This window comes from Lipotes vexillifer, unplaced genomic scaffold (assembly GCF_000442215.2).
Source record: "Lipotes vexillifer unplaced genomic scaffold, Lipotes_vexillifer_v1.1 scaffold537, whole genome shotgun sequence".
Taxonomy (NCBI): domain Eukaryota; kingdom Metazoa; phylum Chordata; class Mammalia; order Artiodactyla; family Lipotidae; genus Lipotes; species Lipotes vexillifer.
Window position 1 is genome coordinate 289,649 of NW_006776635.1, and position 15,771 is coordinate 305,419.

A 15,771-nucleotide genomic window follows, 5' to 3' on the forward strand; every position below is an offset into this window, starting at 1 on the left:
CCCTGAATTTCAGCACCCCCCCACACCCACCAGCTAACCACAACACGAGCTGTATTTGAGCTTCTTTGAGGGCATGGCCCTGCAGCTTCCTGTGGTCAGTTATTAGTGTGAGTCCAGCAAAGGAACAAGAACACTGTGTACTCGGTCAATCTACAGAAAACTTCATCTTCTGTTTGTGTGGGAGGAGAGGTCCCTTGGTGCATTCTGTTTCTTTGAAGGGACTAGAGATCTGTTGGTGCTGTACAGATGTCAGGGGTGCAAGGAGCCAACATCTTATAAACCTAGTAAATAAATGATTATCGTCCAATTCTGTACAGAATAATGGTAAGAACCTGAACTTAGGCTACCGTTGACATGGATCATATTTGTTCTTGTTGTTCAATAAAGCATGTAAAATTAACACCTAACCTCTTAAATGAAAGACTTCCTTAAAACCTTGATCTTTTCAAATGGTATCTAGTCATCTGTGCACATCACAGTGCTGTGTTGCAAACCTGGTGACTCCAACGAAATTTTAGGTATGGCTTCACATTTATAGAGTCCCTTCCTGTGACAGATCCTTTTCCTTTTCATCTTTCTCTTCTCACAAACTACTGCCCATATGTTGGTAATTCTACAGCCTCCTCTTCCTGCAGTCCTTGTGTCGGCACTTGATCACCTACTCTGTTCTCAGGCCCAAAGGTTGTCATGTCAGGGGATGGGAATATAAGCCATCCCCAAAGCAACAGTCCCAGCATGGAGCTGGAGGGGGTTTGAGCTAGAAAGTCCTCTGATCATTCTTTCTCTTAATTCTTGTGTGAAATTGGATATGAGCAAGGAGGCACAATGCAGGAAGAGGTCCTGCTCTTTCTTCTTGACACATAATCTCCTGTTGAAGTTCAACATTCCTAGTATTTCCAGATTCACCTCTCCATTGTGGGTGGGAACTTTATCACTACTGCTTCCATTGTTCTGAGGCTGTCCAGGTTGCTGGTAGGTAAAGAGCACAGCATATTCTGCTTAGCAAAGAGACATACAACTATTTGTGTTCGTTTTCTTACTCTTTCAAGAGTAACAACAATGAACACTTAATAGTTTTTCCTGTATGCCAGGCATTTTCTATTCAGGTTGCATGAATTATCTTTTTTAATCTAGCAGCAGCATAATAAGTAGGTATTATTATTATTATTACTTGCCTTTTACAGAGGAAACTGAGGCACAGAGATATTAAGTCAATTGCCTAAATTCATACAAGTAGTAAGTGGCAGAGCCAGACTTTGATCCCAGGCAGTCTTCTTCAACATGTATGGTCTTCAGCTGTGATTATCTGAACACACACAACACACATCCACACATACTATCATACAAAGCACCAGAAACGGTATTAGCCCAAATTAGAAAAGCATATATGTATAAACATTTTTGTAGTCTTACGTACAGACTCATCGGTATTCAGATTTACAGGCCCACTGAAATAAAAAGCCCTCAGTTATCTAAGTATAAAATTTTGTTCCACAAAAACACCAACTTATTTTATTAATTGTTTTTACTCTGTGCAATGAAAAATCTTAGGATTAAAGAGGTAAAACCTGCAGTTTCTTCTTACAAAGCTAGGCTAGAGGCCATATTTAAAGTAATTGAACACATGTTTTCACTTGAAAGCATAGAAACTTGATCAGCTGTGGATGGACAGTTTCACTCTAAAGATGAAATAAAATGAAGCAGGGCAAGAATGAAAACCATAAGAGGTGAGTGGAGAATAAAAGATATGAAGAAGACACCAAAAAATTCATAATGTGAAAGCAAAAAAAGAGAGAGAAAGGTGGCAAAAGAAGGGAACATTCAAACAATGAGCCTGTCCTTGTATTGGTGCAAGAGGGCAGTCCGGGGACACATATCAGAGGGTGGGGGACGCGGCAGTCAGCTGGCACACACTTAGGTCAGGGATATCGGAAATACTCCGAGCCTAGAGGGCATGCTCAATCTTGAGGACCTTGTGCTATGTTCAGACCCCTCTCTAAGTATATATTAGTATGTCTCGATCATTTAAAATCTCTGACATGTCGTTTGAAGTTGAACCTTTCTGAATGTTAAATTAGTGGAGATTGCCAATGACCATCCCCAAACGCTATTCTATATAAATGAGAAAAATCAAATTAATGTGTTTTTACAGCTTTCATTTAAATACTTGCAACACACACACACACACACACACACACACACACCCTTCTCTCTGAGGAACTCTTGAGTCAGAGAATGAGAACGAGAGACCGCATTTCTTTTTCAAGTACACGTCTAGGTTTTGTTCCAATCGAATGACACAGGATCTGGCACTGTATTTAGACCTCTTGCTCCAAGATTTTATTTTAATTTTAAACAAGTGTTCCCACACAGGGACTGAAAACAAAACAGGAAAATGTTGCTTAAGTTTTCCTTTGTGTTGTTATTAAATGTCTTTCAAGTGTACTGATTGTTCTATCCCACTAATGTAGGTCATTGTACCCTCAGTTGCTTTTTTTCTATTTGGAACTGTCTCTAACAGCTCTCTACAACAAGGAAGAACATGTTAGTTTCACAGATATTTAATTTTGGTATTAGCACATTATTTTCCCCTTCTCTCTATAACTGGAGATTTTAGTACTTCCTACTTAGTAGAATTTGCCATAAAGTTTAAATTAATTTTTTTGCATACCAGCACGTGGTTTTCACTTACTAAAATGCCTAAGTACTAAACCTGTCATAACTAATTTCATTTATTATGATAGTAAGACCTTAGGGGTTGGTTCTTTTCAGAACGATTGGTGCTTTAGCCTTCGATTTTTAGACAGGTTCTGGTTCTGATTTTGATTAATGTAGAGCTTTGCTTCCATTTACCAGGAGGTTCTCTACTGATATGGATCAATGCCAGGAGATGTTGATGAGGTCTGCGGCTATCCCTTGGCTTAGTGATCCTCTGTGCTTTAATATACTTCATTCTTGCCCCTTTGCAGGAGGCCTGGACACCATCTGACCTGGGGGTGGGTCCTGAGTGGTGACCTGGGGCATGGTAAACAGTTTACCCAAGGAAGTCTAGAACAGATAAAACTAGTGGGATAAACCTGACACAGATTCATGAAGAAAAGCCAAGAGGTGAGGAAATTGAACAAGCTAGATAATTCCAGAGGAGCAAGAGCAAGATAATAGAGAGAAAATGAAGTTAAAATACTGGTGTCAGTCACAGACAGGTTTGGAATGGAAGTAAGGCAAATAAATAATGGAGAGTGTGTATGGAGAAGATGGTCTCACCAGTGGTGAGCTTACTGTTGCTAGAAGTCTTCAAATAGAGCCTAGATGACCAGCTAGTTTTCATTCAACAAATGCTTACTAAACCCCTATTCTTTGAGGTAGTGAAATGGTGAGCTGAGGAACTCAGCCAAAGAAGTCAGACTAGAATCAGAACACATCTTGGCTATATGAACTTAGCCATCCTTGTTAAAATTTCAATGTCTCTTTTCTCTTCTTAAAAAAGGAGATAATAATTGCACCAATTTCATGAGGTTGTTGTAAGCATTAAGTGACTTAATACTCTTTGAGTTAGTACACACAGATTATATGCAAGAGTGTCTGGTATCCATTAAGTACAGAATCATAATCACTATTGTTTTTATGAGTAAGCTCCTGTATATTGCAGAGAAATTTCTGAAATAGCTATGAGGTTGGAATAGGTAACTAATGATTTATTCTCTTAATCTGTCTTTGGTTGAGACACACCCAGAACAAAATTTGGAGCAATGCAAATGTTTGAGGAAAGTTGAAAGAATTTTTCTTCTGGTGATTTTTCCCTCATGGTCTGCTCTGAAGCGACTCCTCTTTGATTCTTTTCTTGCTGTGAATTTCAGATGATATCTATATCCCTATATAGTCTTAGCTGGACAGCACAAAGATTTAGTAATGACACCTGCATTTGATAAAATTTAAATGAGACCCTCCCAAAAGAGATTGAGAAAACCTATTTTGACAACTCTTCTTTTATCCATGCAAATATTGTATACTTTAATGGGAGGAAGAAAAACACAAATGATAAATGAAAAATTCACAACTTGGAGTACTTTTAAAAATTATTATTTGAAAATAATTATAAATTTTTAGAGAGATGTAAAATGAGGTCATGTGTCAACATCCTTTTTGAGGGAAAAAAGATATTTACATTTAATAATTATTTCCTTTTTTTGAAACTTTCAGGAACTTAATTTCATTGTTTCTTTCATACATCATGACCAGTGGGCTCTTCTATTCAGTTATGATGGATTATATGTCACTCATCTGGACATGTTTCAGATGAAACTAATCTAAGATCAAAGGGCTTAGAATTAAATGCTTTGCTGGATTGCTTTGACTTGTACAAAGCAAGAACACCACCAGAAGCTTTTTGAAAGAAGGATCATACCAATTTTGAAACTTTGAGAAAATTGGAACTCCTAAAGCAGCTAAGACTTTACTTCTATTTTTAATCTTTCCAAACCACTTAGCCTTTCTGTATGTTAATTCCATAGGATTTAAAAAGCACTGCCACATGAAATCTGGTATTCGTACAAAAAATTAAATAACTCTGAATAACTCTGATACAGAGAGTTAGAGACAGAGAGAGAGAGAGAGAGAGGTTCTCTTCTTTGACCAAGAGAGAAGCTACACAACCTTTGGAGCACAATATTTTAACTAGTTTCACTAAGAGAGGAGAAAAATAAAAACATAAGATGACAGATACTCATTGAAGAAAACTGATTTTCTTATTCTACTGTAGTTTATTAATGACCATTGCTTTGACAGTGATGAATCTGTGTAAATATTTCATGGAAGGAAAAGTTTTCATCCAGGAATAACAAATTCAAGAATTGTAATTCTAAAGAACAGGAGGAAAGCAATCTAAGTTTCAGGGGCAGTTGGAGCCAAGTAGGTGTCAGAAAGGAGATATATTATGGGAGTCTGAAAGACCTGTTAAAACTAAGCTCAGGGTACAGGTGTCAGTGATACAGTCATATTTATTAAATAGTTCATTAAGCTGACATTTCCTTATATTCTTGGAATAGATTAGTTAAGGAAGTTAATGTCATTCATAGTCTTTGACATTTTATATGTTAAAATATTGCTTTTCCAGCAGCACAGTAGTCATCAACCATGGAAGTATAGTAGTTGTTTTGGTTGGGCTTATAAACTTCTGATGATAGTGTGATGTTTATTAAGGACCTTCCAAGATAATTCAGTACACTACACTATGCATGAAAAGGAAATCTTTCCAGTTCTGTTAAGTAGGAATACTGAGGCACCTAAGGATATACAAGTATATTGCATTATTTTTATATTCAAACATGGCTCTATTAGTGACTTAAATAATTTTTGGATGATTTATCCAAATGTTGGGGCTACAGGAATCCACCTGTAATGTTTTTTAAGTACTTGAATTATTACACCTCTAGTGAGATTTATTGAATTATGTCAAATAAAATTTATGCTAAAATTCTTGATGTACATCCAATAAATGCAATTAAAAATATAAGTGAAATATATACAAAATCAAAATTTAAATGACATACACAGTTCAAAAATTGTGAATGTTTGAAGAAAGAGTTAATTCATTGGAAATTCTATCACAGTCTATAATATTTGGGCACTGTTAATGATTTACTCATTCAACAAGTAATTATTGGATCTACTATATGCTACTCACTATATTAATCACTAAGACTATACTGTAAATAAGACAAAGTTCCTACTCTCATTGAGCTTACAGTCTAGTAGTAGATACAAGCAAGTAAATAGGCAGTGATCACAGTGGAGCTCAGAGAATTCATAGGAAGAGCTCCTAGTCAGGACATGCAAGTGTTCATGGAAGGAAGGAATTGGCATCTTAGCTGAGACCTGAAAGGTATAAAGTATATCTGTGCTAATGGGAGCAGTAAGGGAGACATAAAACATGTTTGACACAAGGCCCAAAGATGAGGTAGATCATGACACAGAAAGGAAAGTGAAAATGATTCAGTGACCTGGAATGTAGTAAGCATCCAATAAATATTTTTGAATGAATGAGAGATTGACTGACTAAATGAATGAATGAGAAATATTAAAGCATGAAGAGGTGGTTTAGAGATAAAGCTTTGTACGCATCTGTTTTAAGCCCTCAGAGTATTTCATTTTCTGTATGTACAAATAAACAGTATTTATTTATTTTTTTTTGTGGTATGCGGGCCTCTCACTGCTGTGGCCTCACCCGTTGCGGAGCACAGGCTCCGGATGCGCAGGCTCAGTAGCCATGGCTCACGGGCCCAGCCGCTCCGCGGCATGTGGGATCTTCCCAGACTGGGACACAAACCTGTGTTCCCTGCATCAGCAGGCGGACTCTCAACCACTGCGCCACCAGGGAAGCCCCAAATGAACAGTATTTGAATTAATAAAAATAATCATAAAACAACAGTCATTAGTTGGAGGAAATAACCAAATGTAAGGAAAAGGAAAATGAAAAGAGGACTTCAATAAACTGCGCCTGATATAACTGGAAATAATGGACTAGAAAAAGATTCATTTTATAATACCCTATTTTCTCATTAAGAACCTAAAATTTCTTGATAGGGAAATCTAGTCTGAAATGTTTAAATATTTTATTACCTTGTATTATAAATGACATATTAGGTGAGTTTTATTATTTATCTAGTGTATTTTTATTACCCATGAATTAATTTTCATATATTCATGTATTTTCATATTTTTAAGACTTTAAAAATATTGATTTGGAAAGGTTTTAAAAGCTGCAGTGAAACTTTTCTGATAATGTAAGAAAGGTTATTTTTCAATAATTATTCAGTTACATATAATAAAACTAATGACAATCCATAAAGATGATAATACATTTAGTAAAAACTTTTCTTGTAGAAGCAAGGTACTCCATAATTGTTAATTAACTTTATCGATAGTTATTGCATGCCCATGGTGTTTAAGGAATATACTCTATAATTTAAATATACTCTATTGTGTTTTCATGGACTCTTGTGTGATTAATAGCACATCCAATTTATTGGTTGGATTATGAAATAGTCAGAATATGATTGCAGGAACTAACCAATGGGTAGGGTCCACTTTACTCTGGTTAAAATTAAGTTGAATAGTTCTTAAGTTGAAACACAATGTCTTATGACATTTCTGTGTCCTTATCAGCTGAAAATAGCCTGTCAAAATGAAACTTAAAGTTAACTAATGTTTAACTAATATTAACAAATGCAGGAGACCTAGATATAAGGAAATTGTGGATCAAAGCTGTTAATGCCTAATTTTCTGTAATTCAACTTAACCCAAAATGCATGGGTAGAAAGTGATATGAAGGATTACTGACTTGAATTTCATTCTGTGGAAATACCATAATAACAGAAAAATCTGATTAATTATTCTATGAAATTGCTTTACAGGTAGGAAGCTAGGTGAATATGCTAAATATTTAGAATTTATATGTTTCTTTATTCAAAAATTTTTACTTAGCACTCAGTTATTTTAAGCTATTATCCTGTTTTCTGGGGATTATGTCAGTTAACAAAAAAGATAAAAAATACCTGAACCCTTGGGACTTATGTTCTAGAGAGTGGAGAGGAATAATCAACAAAGCAAATAAGTCATATTCACGGTATATTAGAAGAAAAGTACTGTGGAGAAAAATGAAGCAAATAGAGGAAATTGTGAGTGCCAGGATGAAGTTCGCACTGTAATTAGATAGTCATGGAAGGACTCACTGAGAAGGCCTCGTCTAAGCAAAATTTGAAAGAAATGAGAAAGTGAGCATTGTAATATCTGGGAGAATAACATTCCAGGCAAGGGATCCCAAGTTTAAAAGCCCTGAGGTAAGATCATATCTCACATGCCCAAACAAAGATGGCAGCCTGGCTGGAGCAGCATGGTTGAGGGAGAAAGTAGGAAAAGAGCTCCAAAAAGTTATTGTTTTCTCCTTTGGCAGTATTAAGGGGTAGGAGTGGGGCTGTGACATTGCAGATAGTATAGGATCTCATAATTCATTGTAAACATTTTGGCTTTCATTGGTAGTGCAATAGAGAAGCATTGGGAGGTCTTAAGGAAAAGCATGACATGACCAGAGTTATATTTTTCAAGGAATATTTAGAGAGCTCCCTGAAACATGTTGTCCTTGACAAAATTTGCAAGCCAGTTTTTGAGGCACCAAATTATGAGGATAGAATAAAAGCTTTTACTCACCTTCAGGAAATAATGACTTTTGTATAGTTTTCTAATGGTGAATGTGATTATGGTATGGGGTTTGAGATGGGAATGGACCTCTTTTGCTATGGTTTACACTATTTTCATAAAGTTGATGGCCAGCTTTTACCTCTTGCATGTAACCTATTGAAGAGGAGTCTCTTGGCAGAAATTATTGAAGATCATCTGGCGAACAGAAGTAAAGAAAACACCGACCAACTTGCAGCATGAGTGAGAGTTGGCTTTGCTTGGTCCATAATATTTTAAATTATTAATATTAAAGTTATGATTTTTGTTATTAAGGAATACAGAGAATAAGTTGATGGAAACATTTACTAAAAACTTAAAAAACAAAAACAAAAAAACAGCTGCTATGTTGCAAATAGACCCTAAGGAGGTGAGAGTTGTAGCAGGAAGACCTGTTCAGATCCTTATTGCAGTGCACACGTGCAAGATGATGAAAGCTCTTGGACCAAGATGGTTTTAGTAGAGGTGGTGAGAAGTGTTTGGATGCTGGATATATTTTGAAGGTAAAGCCAACAAGATTTGCAGAAAAGTTGGATGTAGGAAGAAGGAAAACAAGAGCAGGCAAGCATGACTCCAAGTTGTTGGTCCTGGGTAATAGAAAGGATAAAATTATTTAATGAGACTGGGAACACTGGGGATGAAGAAAGGGAACTCAGTTTGAGATATAAGTTTGAGGTACCTATTAGTCGCATAAATGGATCAAGAAGGCAGTTGGATTCTGTATCTGGACCTTAGGAGAGATCAAGCCTGGAGATATAAGTGTGGGAGGCTTCAGTATAGATGGTATTTAAATCTGTGAGCTTTGGTGGGATCGCTAAGTGAGTGTGGATAGAACAGAAGACAAGGCCAAGGACTGGGCACCATGGTACTCCAATATTAGAAAGTTAGGGAGGAGAGAAGGTAGTAAGTAGAGAGGGAGATTGGGAATGGGTAGCTGGAGGCAAACAAAGACAGTGTGGTTTCCTGGAAATCAATGGAGTAATCAATTGTTTCAAATGCTGTTAATAGATCAAGTATGGTAGAGACTGAAAATTGATCATTTAGAGGCTCCTGTTGACCACCCAGAGCCAGAGTCAGAGCCTTTGTTTGTGCTGTGCTAGAAACACAGTGGCAAATTGTTGCACTGTCACCTTTTCCTTAGCTTCATACAGATCACCCCCTTTCTCCAAACGTATGCTTTCTTTTTTGTCCCATGCTGGGTAAAATGCAAGTGATTAGGTTCATTTTTCAAAGTTACCGTTGTGATCTTATTCTCCCTCTCTGAATTAATATCACATTAATCATGATTAGATTTAAGAGGTTCCACAAGTCTCAACCACTCATTTACATACATGGTCTTTGACCACACCTATAGATAGCTGATCTCATCCTATACATATGAAAATTATTGTTCTATCCTCTGGTGTCACCTTACTTTCAAATTGTTATACCAATTTCATTGACACACTTAGAGATTGATAAAGGGAATTTTAAAATATTCGTCAAGTTGTCAACTCCATCCACTTCCACTACTCATTTCAACGTTTCTTATCCTTATTAATGATCCTTAAGTAGCCTTCATTCTCCCATCCATCCACTCAGTAAACTTTTATCACTGGGGAGGCTGTTAGGAATATAGCTTTTCCAGTCATCTAAAGCAGTGGTAGTAATATAAATAGAAAATCATAATAATAAGGGGCCATTATCCATACTAGAATTTTGATTATTTGCTGCATAAAACGTCTTTAAATTATATTCTGATTATCAAAGTAAAAATGCCATAGAGGCCCTCAAATCTTACCCATCTGCAAGGGAAACATGATTTATATAGTACCCTTACACTAATAAAAATAATTTATTTGGATGAGTAGAGTATAATATTGATTTAGTCGTTTAGTCGTAAAAAGAGATGATCTCTCATGAGTTTTTTTTTTCTCTTTATTTATCTGTGAAAGTTAATTTCAAAGAAGAGTGTAATTTTAAAATCTAAAAAACCGGTGGTTAATCAGGCTGATTTTTCAGTTGGAATAAATTCTTTTGACAGCATGAACATGTATCCACTAACATGTCTGTAATGGAAGTCATTTCAGAAGACACTAGACTGCCACAGACTTCCCACAGCCTCTCAGCAAGACAGTGGTGGTCTTGAGGAATGATACTTTTCATCTTTTTGAAGATAGACACCCTCCAGTTGTTACCCCACAGGAAATCAGGAAGTATGCTAAACTATCCAGTGGAGTTGGAATTACACAGCGAGGTTCCAGTGGAAATATCTTATCCAATATTATGATTTATTTTGAAGGAGAGTTTTTTTAAAAAGGAAAAAAAAATGATGGAAATAAGCTGCACAAAACATGGCCAAACAGCTGTCTGGTTTTCTGTCTCAGAAACAGCTTGGGACTAACTATACTCACAAGATCTCTTGGCGGAGTAGCTTGATGAAAATACAAAAGCTGTGAGGAGAAGTATTCTTTTGCTGAAGCCTTTCTTTAGCTATCATATGGTTTATTAACGTAAATGAGAACATGTTTACCATTTTTTAAAGTTCCTGTATGTTTAAATGAGGCACTTACTGATTCCATGTATAGCACAAATACAGTTCACCATAGCATTAACGCCAAATAAACCTTAATAATTTTTGGAAAACTTAATTCTAGACATGGTCTGATTTTCTCCCTTCAAATAACATTTTTAGGAGCAGTCAAGTAAGAGCTTGATAAGACAGAAATTTAGCATGAATTCAAGGACACTGGTGGATTTTTGGATGCCAAAATTAATCTGTAAGGGGAATTCATTTTAATTGCTTCATACATCTATTTATTCATTCTTTACCGTTTAATGGATACCTTCTTAAGTAATAGAGACAACTTGATTTTAAACACATTTCTGGCTCACCTGTTAGATGCCAGAACTGTGGAATATACAAGATCTTTCTTACTCTTAAAATTTTCTACATCAGACGGGGAGGATATTCAGTATTTGAAGATTTATTATTTTAGGAGACCTTGTATTTTATCATCCTCAAAAGTTGATTTAAGTGAATTTATTCTTTACTAAGTATCCAAGGTAGGTTCAATTAGCTGGGACATTTCATATTCTTATCATGAAGCATTTTGAGTCTATTCTTTGTGGCATCAGAATTAGTTTCTCATCTCAGAGTTTGCTGTATTTATTCCTCTAGTGACTCAGTAGTTTATTGGCAGTCAGTTTGCAAAATTCTCTCAGGAATTATCTAAATGCAGAATGTTAGGAATGGAGACACATATTGCCTCTCCTGTCAAAAAATGTAATTAACACAAATGATATATTGTCTTGCAAAAGTGGATGAAAATTCCAGTGGGTGACCTCAAGTCACAGTTCCCAGTGCACTTACAGACTGTTGTGTTCCTTAATATTTCCCAGCCCAGCACAGGACTCCTTTCTTCTTTTTCTTATTTTATTTTTAACATCTTTATTGGAAGATAATTGCTTTACAATGGTGTGTTAGTTTCTGCTTTATAACAAAGTGAATCAGCTATACATATACATATATCCCCATATTCCCTCCCTCTTATGTCTCCCTCCCACCCTTCCTATCCCACCCCTCTAGGTGGTCACAAAGCCCTGAGCTGATCTCCCTGTGCTATGTGGCTGCTTCCCACTAGCTATCTATTTTACATTTGGTAGTGTATATATGTCCATGCCACTCTCGCACTTCGACCCAGCTTACCCTTCCCCCTCCCCGTGTCCTCAAGTCCATTCTTTACGTCTGCATCTTTAACCCTGTCCTACCCCTAGGATTTTCAGAACCTTTTTTTTTAAGATTCCATATATGTGTTCCATACTGTATTTGTTTTTCTCTTTCTGACTTACTTCACTCTGTATGACAGACTATAGGTCCATCCACCTCACTACAAATAACTCAATTTCATTTCTTTTTATGGCTGAGTAATATTCCATCCAAAGATGTGCCACATCTTCTTTGTCCATTTATCTGTCAGTGGACACTTAGGTTGCTTCCATGTCCTGGCTATTGTAAATAGAGCTGCAGTGAACATTGTGGTACATGGCTCTTTTTGAATTATGGTTTTCTCAGGGTATATGCCCAGTAGTGGGATTGCTGGGTCACGTGGTAGTTCTATTTTTATCATTTTATAGAACCTCCATACTGTTCTCCATAATGGCTGTATCAATTTACATTCCCACCAACAGTGCAAGAGGGTGCCCTTTTCTCCACACCCTCTCCAGCATTTATTGTTTGTAGAATTTTTGATGATGGCCATTCTGACTGGTATGAGGTGATACCTCACTGTAGTTTTGATTTGCCTTTCTCTAATGATTAGTGATGTTGAGCATCCTTTCATGTGTTTGTTGGCAATCTGTATATCTTCTTTGGAGAAATGTCTATTTAGGTCTTCCACCCATTTTTTAATATTGAGCTGCATAAGCTGTTTGTATATTTTGGAGATTCATCCTTTGTCCGTTGATTCGTTTGCAAATATTTTCTCCCATTCTGAGGGTTGCCTTTTCATCTTGTTTATGGCTTCCTTTGCTTTTTAGCCTCCTGTGTGTGCATACACATGCTGTGTGTGTGTGTGTGTGTGTGTGTGTGTGTGTGTGTGTTCAGTCCAAAACTTACCACTCAATTTCAGTTTCTTTAACAATTTTAATCTCATTTGATTTATTGCAGAGGTAATAATGCATTTACAAAGTACAAAAAAGTGAAAGTGGTTCTTCCTATCATTATATTGAGAGTTTCCTTATTCTTTTGTAAGGTACATATAATTCACTGTATAGATGTATAATTTATTTAACCAGTCTCACATTGATGGATATTAGATTGTTTCCAGTCTTCTGCTATTACCAAAAAATGTGGTGGGAATTCAATATAGTTTTACATTTCATTAATTACATGTTAATTAGTTATATATATATATATATATATATATATATATATATATATATATATATATATATATATATAGAGAGAGGGTGATTCCCCAGAAGTGGAATTTCTAAGTAAAAAATTCTGTGCATTTGTAATTTTGATAGTTATTGCTAAATTCACCTTCATAAGGGCCTGTGCCATTTTACACTCACACCTGTAAGTATGTGAGGATTGCTGTACCTCTTTAGTCTTGCCATCAGGGAGTATTATCAATATTTTAGGATTCTGATAACCTGAAAAAATGGAAAAGGTTTTTGAGTGGTTTTAATTAACGGTTCTGTTATGAGTGAGGTTCACTATCTTATCAAAAGTCTAATAGCCATTTATATTTCCCTTTCTTTGAATAGTCCTCTTACATCTTCTGTCTGTTTTTGTGTTGGTATTTTTTCTTGTTGATTTATAGGAGTTCTTTAGGCATTAGAAACATAATTATTTTATCTGTGATAGAAGTACTTCTTATTTTATCAAATGGTTTATTCCCCATTAGAATTCTCTGCTCTCATGAAATCCCTGTTAGAACATGGCCCCATGCTTCCAAATTACCTTTGGAGGGCAATTCCTTGACCTTTTCTCCACTTTTTACATGGAAAATGGCATGGTTAGATTTGATTTCTTCTGGTGTCAATTGTGCTAAATTATTTTCCTGAAAAAAATTACCATCCTGTCCAGGTTTTAATATATTTTCATAGAGTATATTTTTCATAGAATGTGTTATATCCTTGGTAACTTTTTTGCCTTCTTGATCTATCAGTTACTAAAAAACAAACAACAACAACAACAACAAAAACCAGCTTATTGAAATTTCTCACTGTGCTTGGAGATTTGTATAGTTTTTCTTGTAATGTGTCCATTTTTGCTCTCCATATTTTAAGGCTATATTATTGGATACTTTCAAGTTCAGAATAAAAAAAATTAAGCTCCTGATGGTTTCTTGCTTTTGTCTGATATTTTGTAACTTTATTATACCAAGTTTTCTGGTTTCCCACTATATACTACAGTCTTAAATAATGTTAGGGCACAATAATTCTCAGAAAAAGAATGACTGACTTAAGAATTTATAGAAATCCTAGGAAGGTCAAGTAGATGCACTGCCTTGGAACAGAGAAATATGGGTAATTGCAGTATATACAACACACCTGAAATATAAGCAAATAAATTGCATGTATATGTACTAAAGCATTCATAAAATTTCTCAATTACTTCACTGCATTCCAGTAAGTAAATATGAACCTGTATCTGCCGACTAACTGGGAGAAAGGGGGCTTAACTTTATTTTTCTAAGAAAAATTCAAACCAGATATTTAATTTTTGGTAACTTTAATTGTCAAATGATTTCCCACCTTGTGTAGATTCACATCTCTTTGATCAATGGGAGACCAAGTGCTGATGATCCGTCTCCTGAACTGCTAGAATTTACCTCCGCCCGCTATATTCGCCTGAGATTTCAGAGGATCCGCACCTTGAATGCTGATTTGATGATGTTTGCTCACAAAGACCCAAGAGAAATTGACCCCATTGTCACACGAAGAGTAAGTTACAATGAATCATACTGGAACTTGTGAATGATATTGCACCCATCGTTTTAATTGTCTGTTAAATAGTTTTAAAAGGTATTTTTCAGTGAAGGAGTGAAAGACTTTGAAATTCCACAGACCTTCCTTTGTTTAAATCTAAGCTCTGCCACTTATTAGATGTGCAACATTTATCAAACTTTTTAACATTTCTAAACTTTAATATCCTCTTTGGTACAATGGAGATCGTAATTCCTAGATCATTATCTTAATTTTGAGGCCTAAATTAGTTTTTCGACACTTTGGGTAATCCATACTACTATTATAATTGGCTTTGGGGGGGGTTACTACAGGAAGGGAATGGGCTTTGAAACATTTTTGGTTGTAACGCACACATTTTATATCATGACTCAGTACACACACACACACACACACACACACACAGACACACACACACACATCACATGACATCTTGATAACCTTTAATGTGCATAGATCAGCTGGTGATGTGGAAATGCAGATTCGGATTCAGTAGGTCTAGGGCAGAACTGAGAAACTGCAATTCTAATAAATTCCCAGGTGATATGGATGTCACTGTTCTGTGGACCATTTTGTCTAATTAAATAATTTAGTTTTATGCTTCATTAATGAATCACAAGGCACTGCTAGTTCAAAAGAGTGCTGCTATAGGAAAAAAGTGATTATATATACTATTTTATTTTCCTTTATGAATTGAATATCAGGAAAAAATGGTTATAGCATCCTTTCAACAGATCATTGAAAGTAGGAGCTACCAAGTGTTGTTTTCCAGTGTTAAACAGGAATTTGAGATATTATGACATAGACGATCAGCCCAAGTTGCTATGAGTGATAATTGTTCTTTCTCCTATCCATGCCTCACCATATTCACTGGTTTACTCATCTCCTTTATATGCTGCTACACAGCCAAGACACTATTACCAAGAGAGTCAATTCAGCAGTAAATCCATAGAACAAATGTATGCTAACAGCAGAGGAGAAAAGAGGATTGTAGGGAGAAACTGAGATTGTGAGAAAAAGCATTGTTCTAGAATGACCCTAATAAGGTTAGATGGTTGCCACGAATTACCAAATTGCTGAACC

The 15,771-nt window shown here is 35.8% G+C and overlaps 1 protein-coding gene across 2 annotated transcripts in view; it reads left to right on the plus strand.

The window, feature by feature from the left end:
* LAMA2 (laminin subunit alpha 2) overlaps positions 1–15,771 on the plus strand; it is a 628,216-nt gene that overhangs the window by 266,101 nt on the left and 346,344 nt on the right. For both annotated transcript variants that reach the window (XM_007450523.1, XM_007450524.1), the window contains exon 5: positions 14,488–14,667. In XM_007450523.1, the coding sequence (XP_007450585.1) occupies positions 14,488–14,667 (180 nt within the window). The remainder of the gene's footprint in view (positions 1–14,487; positions 14,668–15,771) is intronic.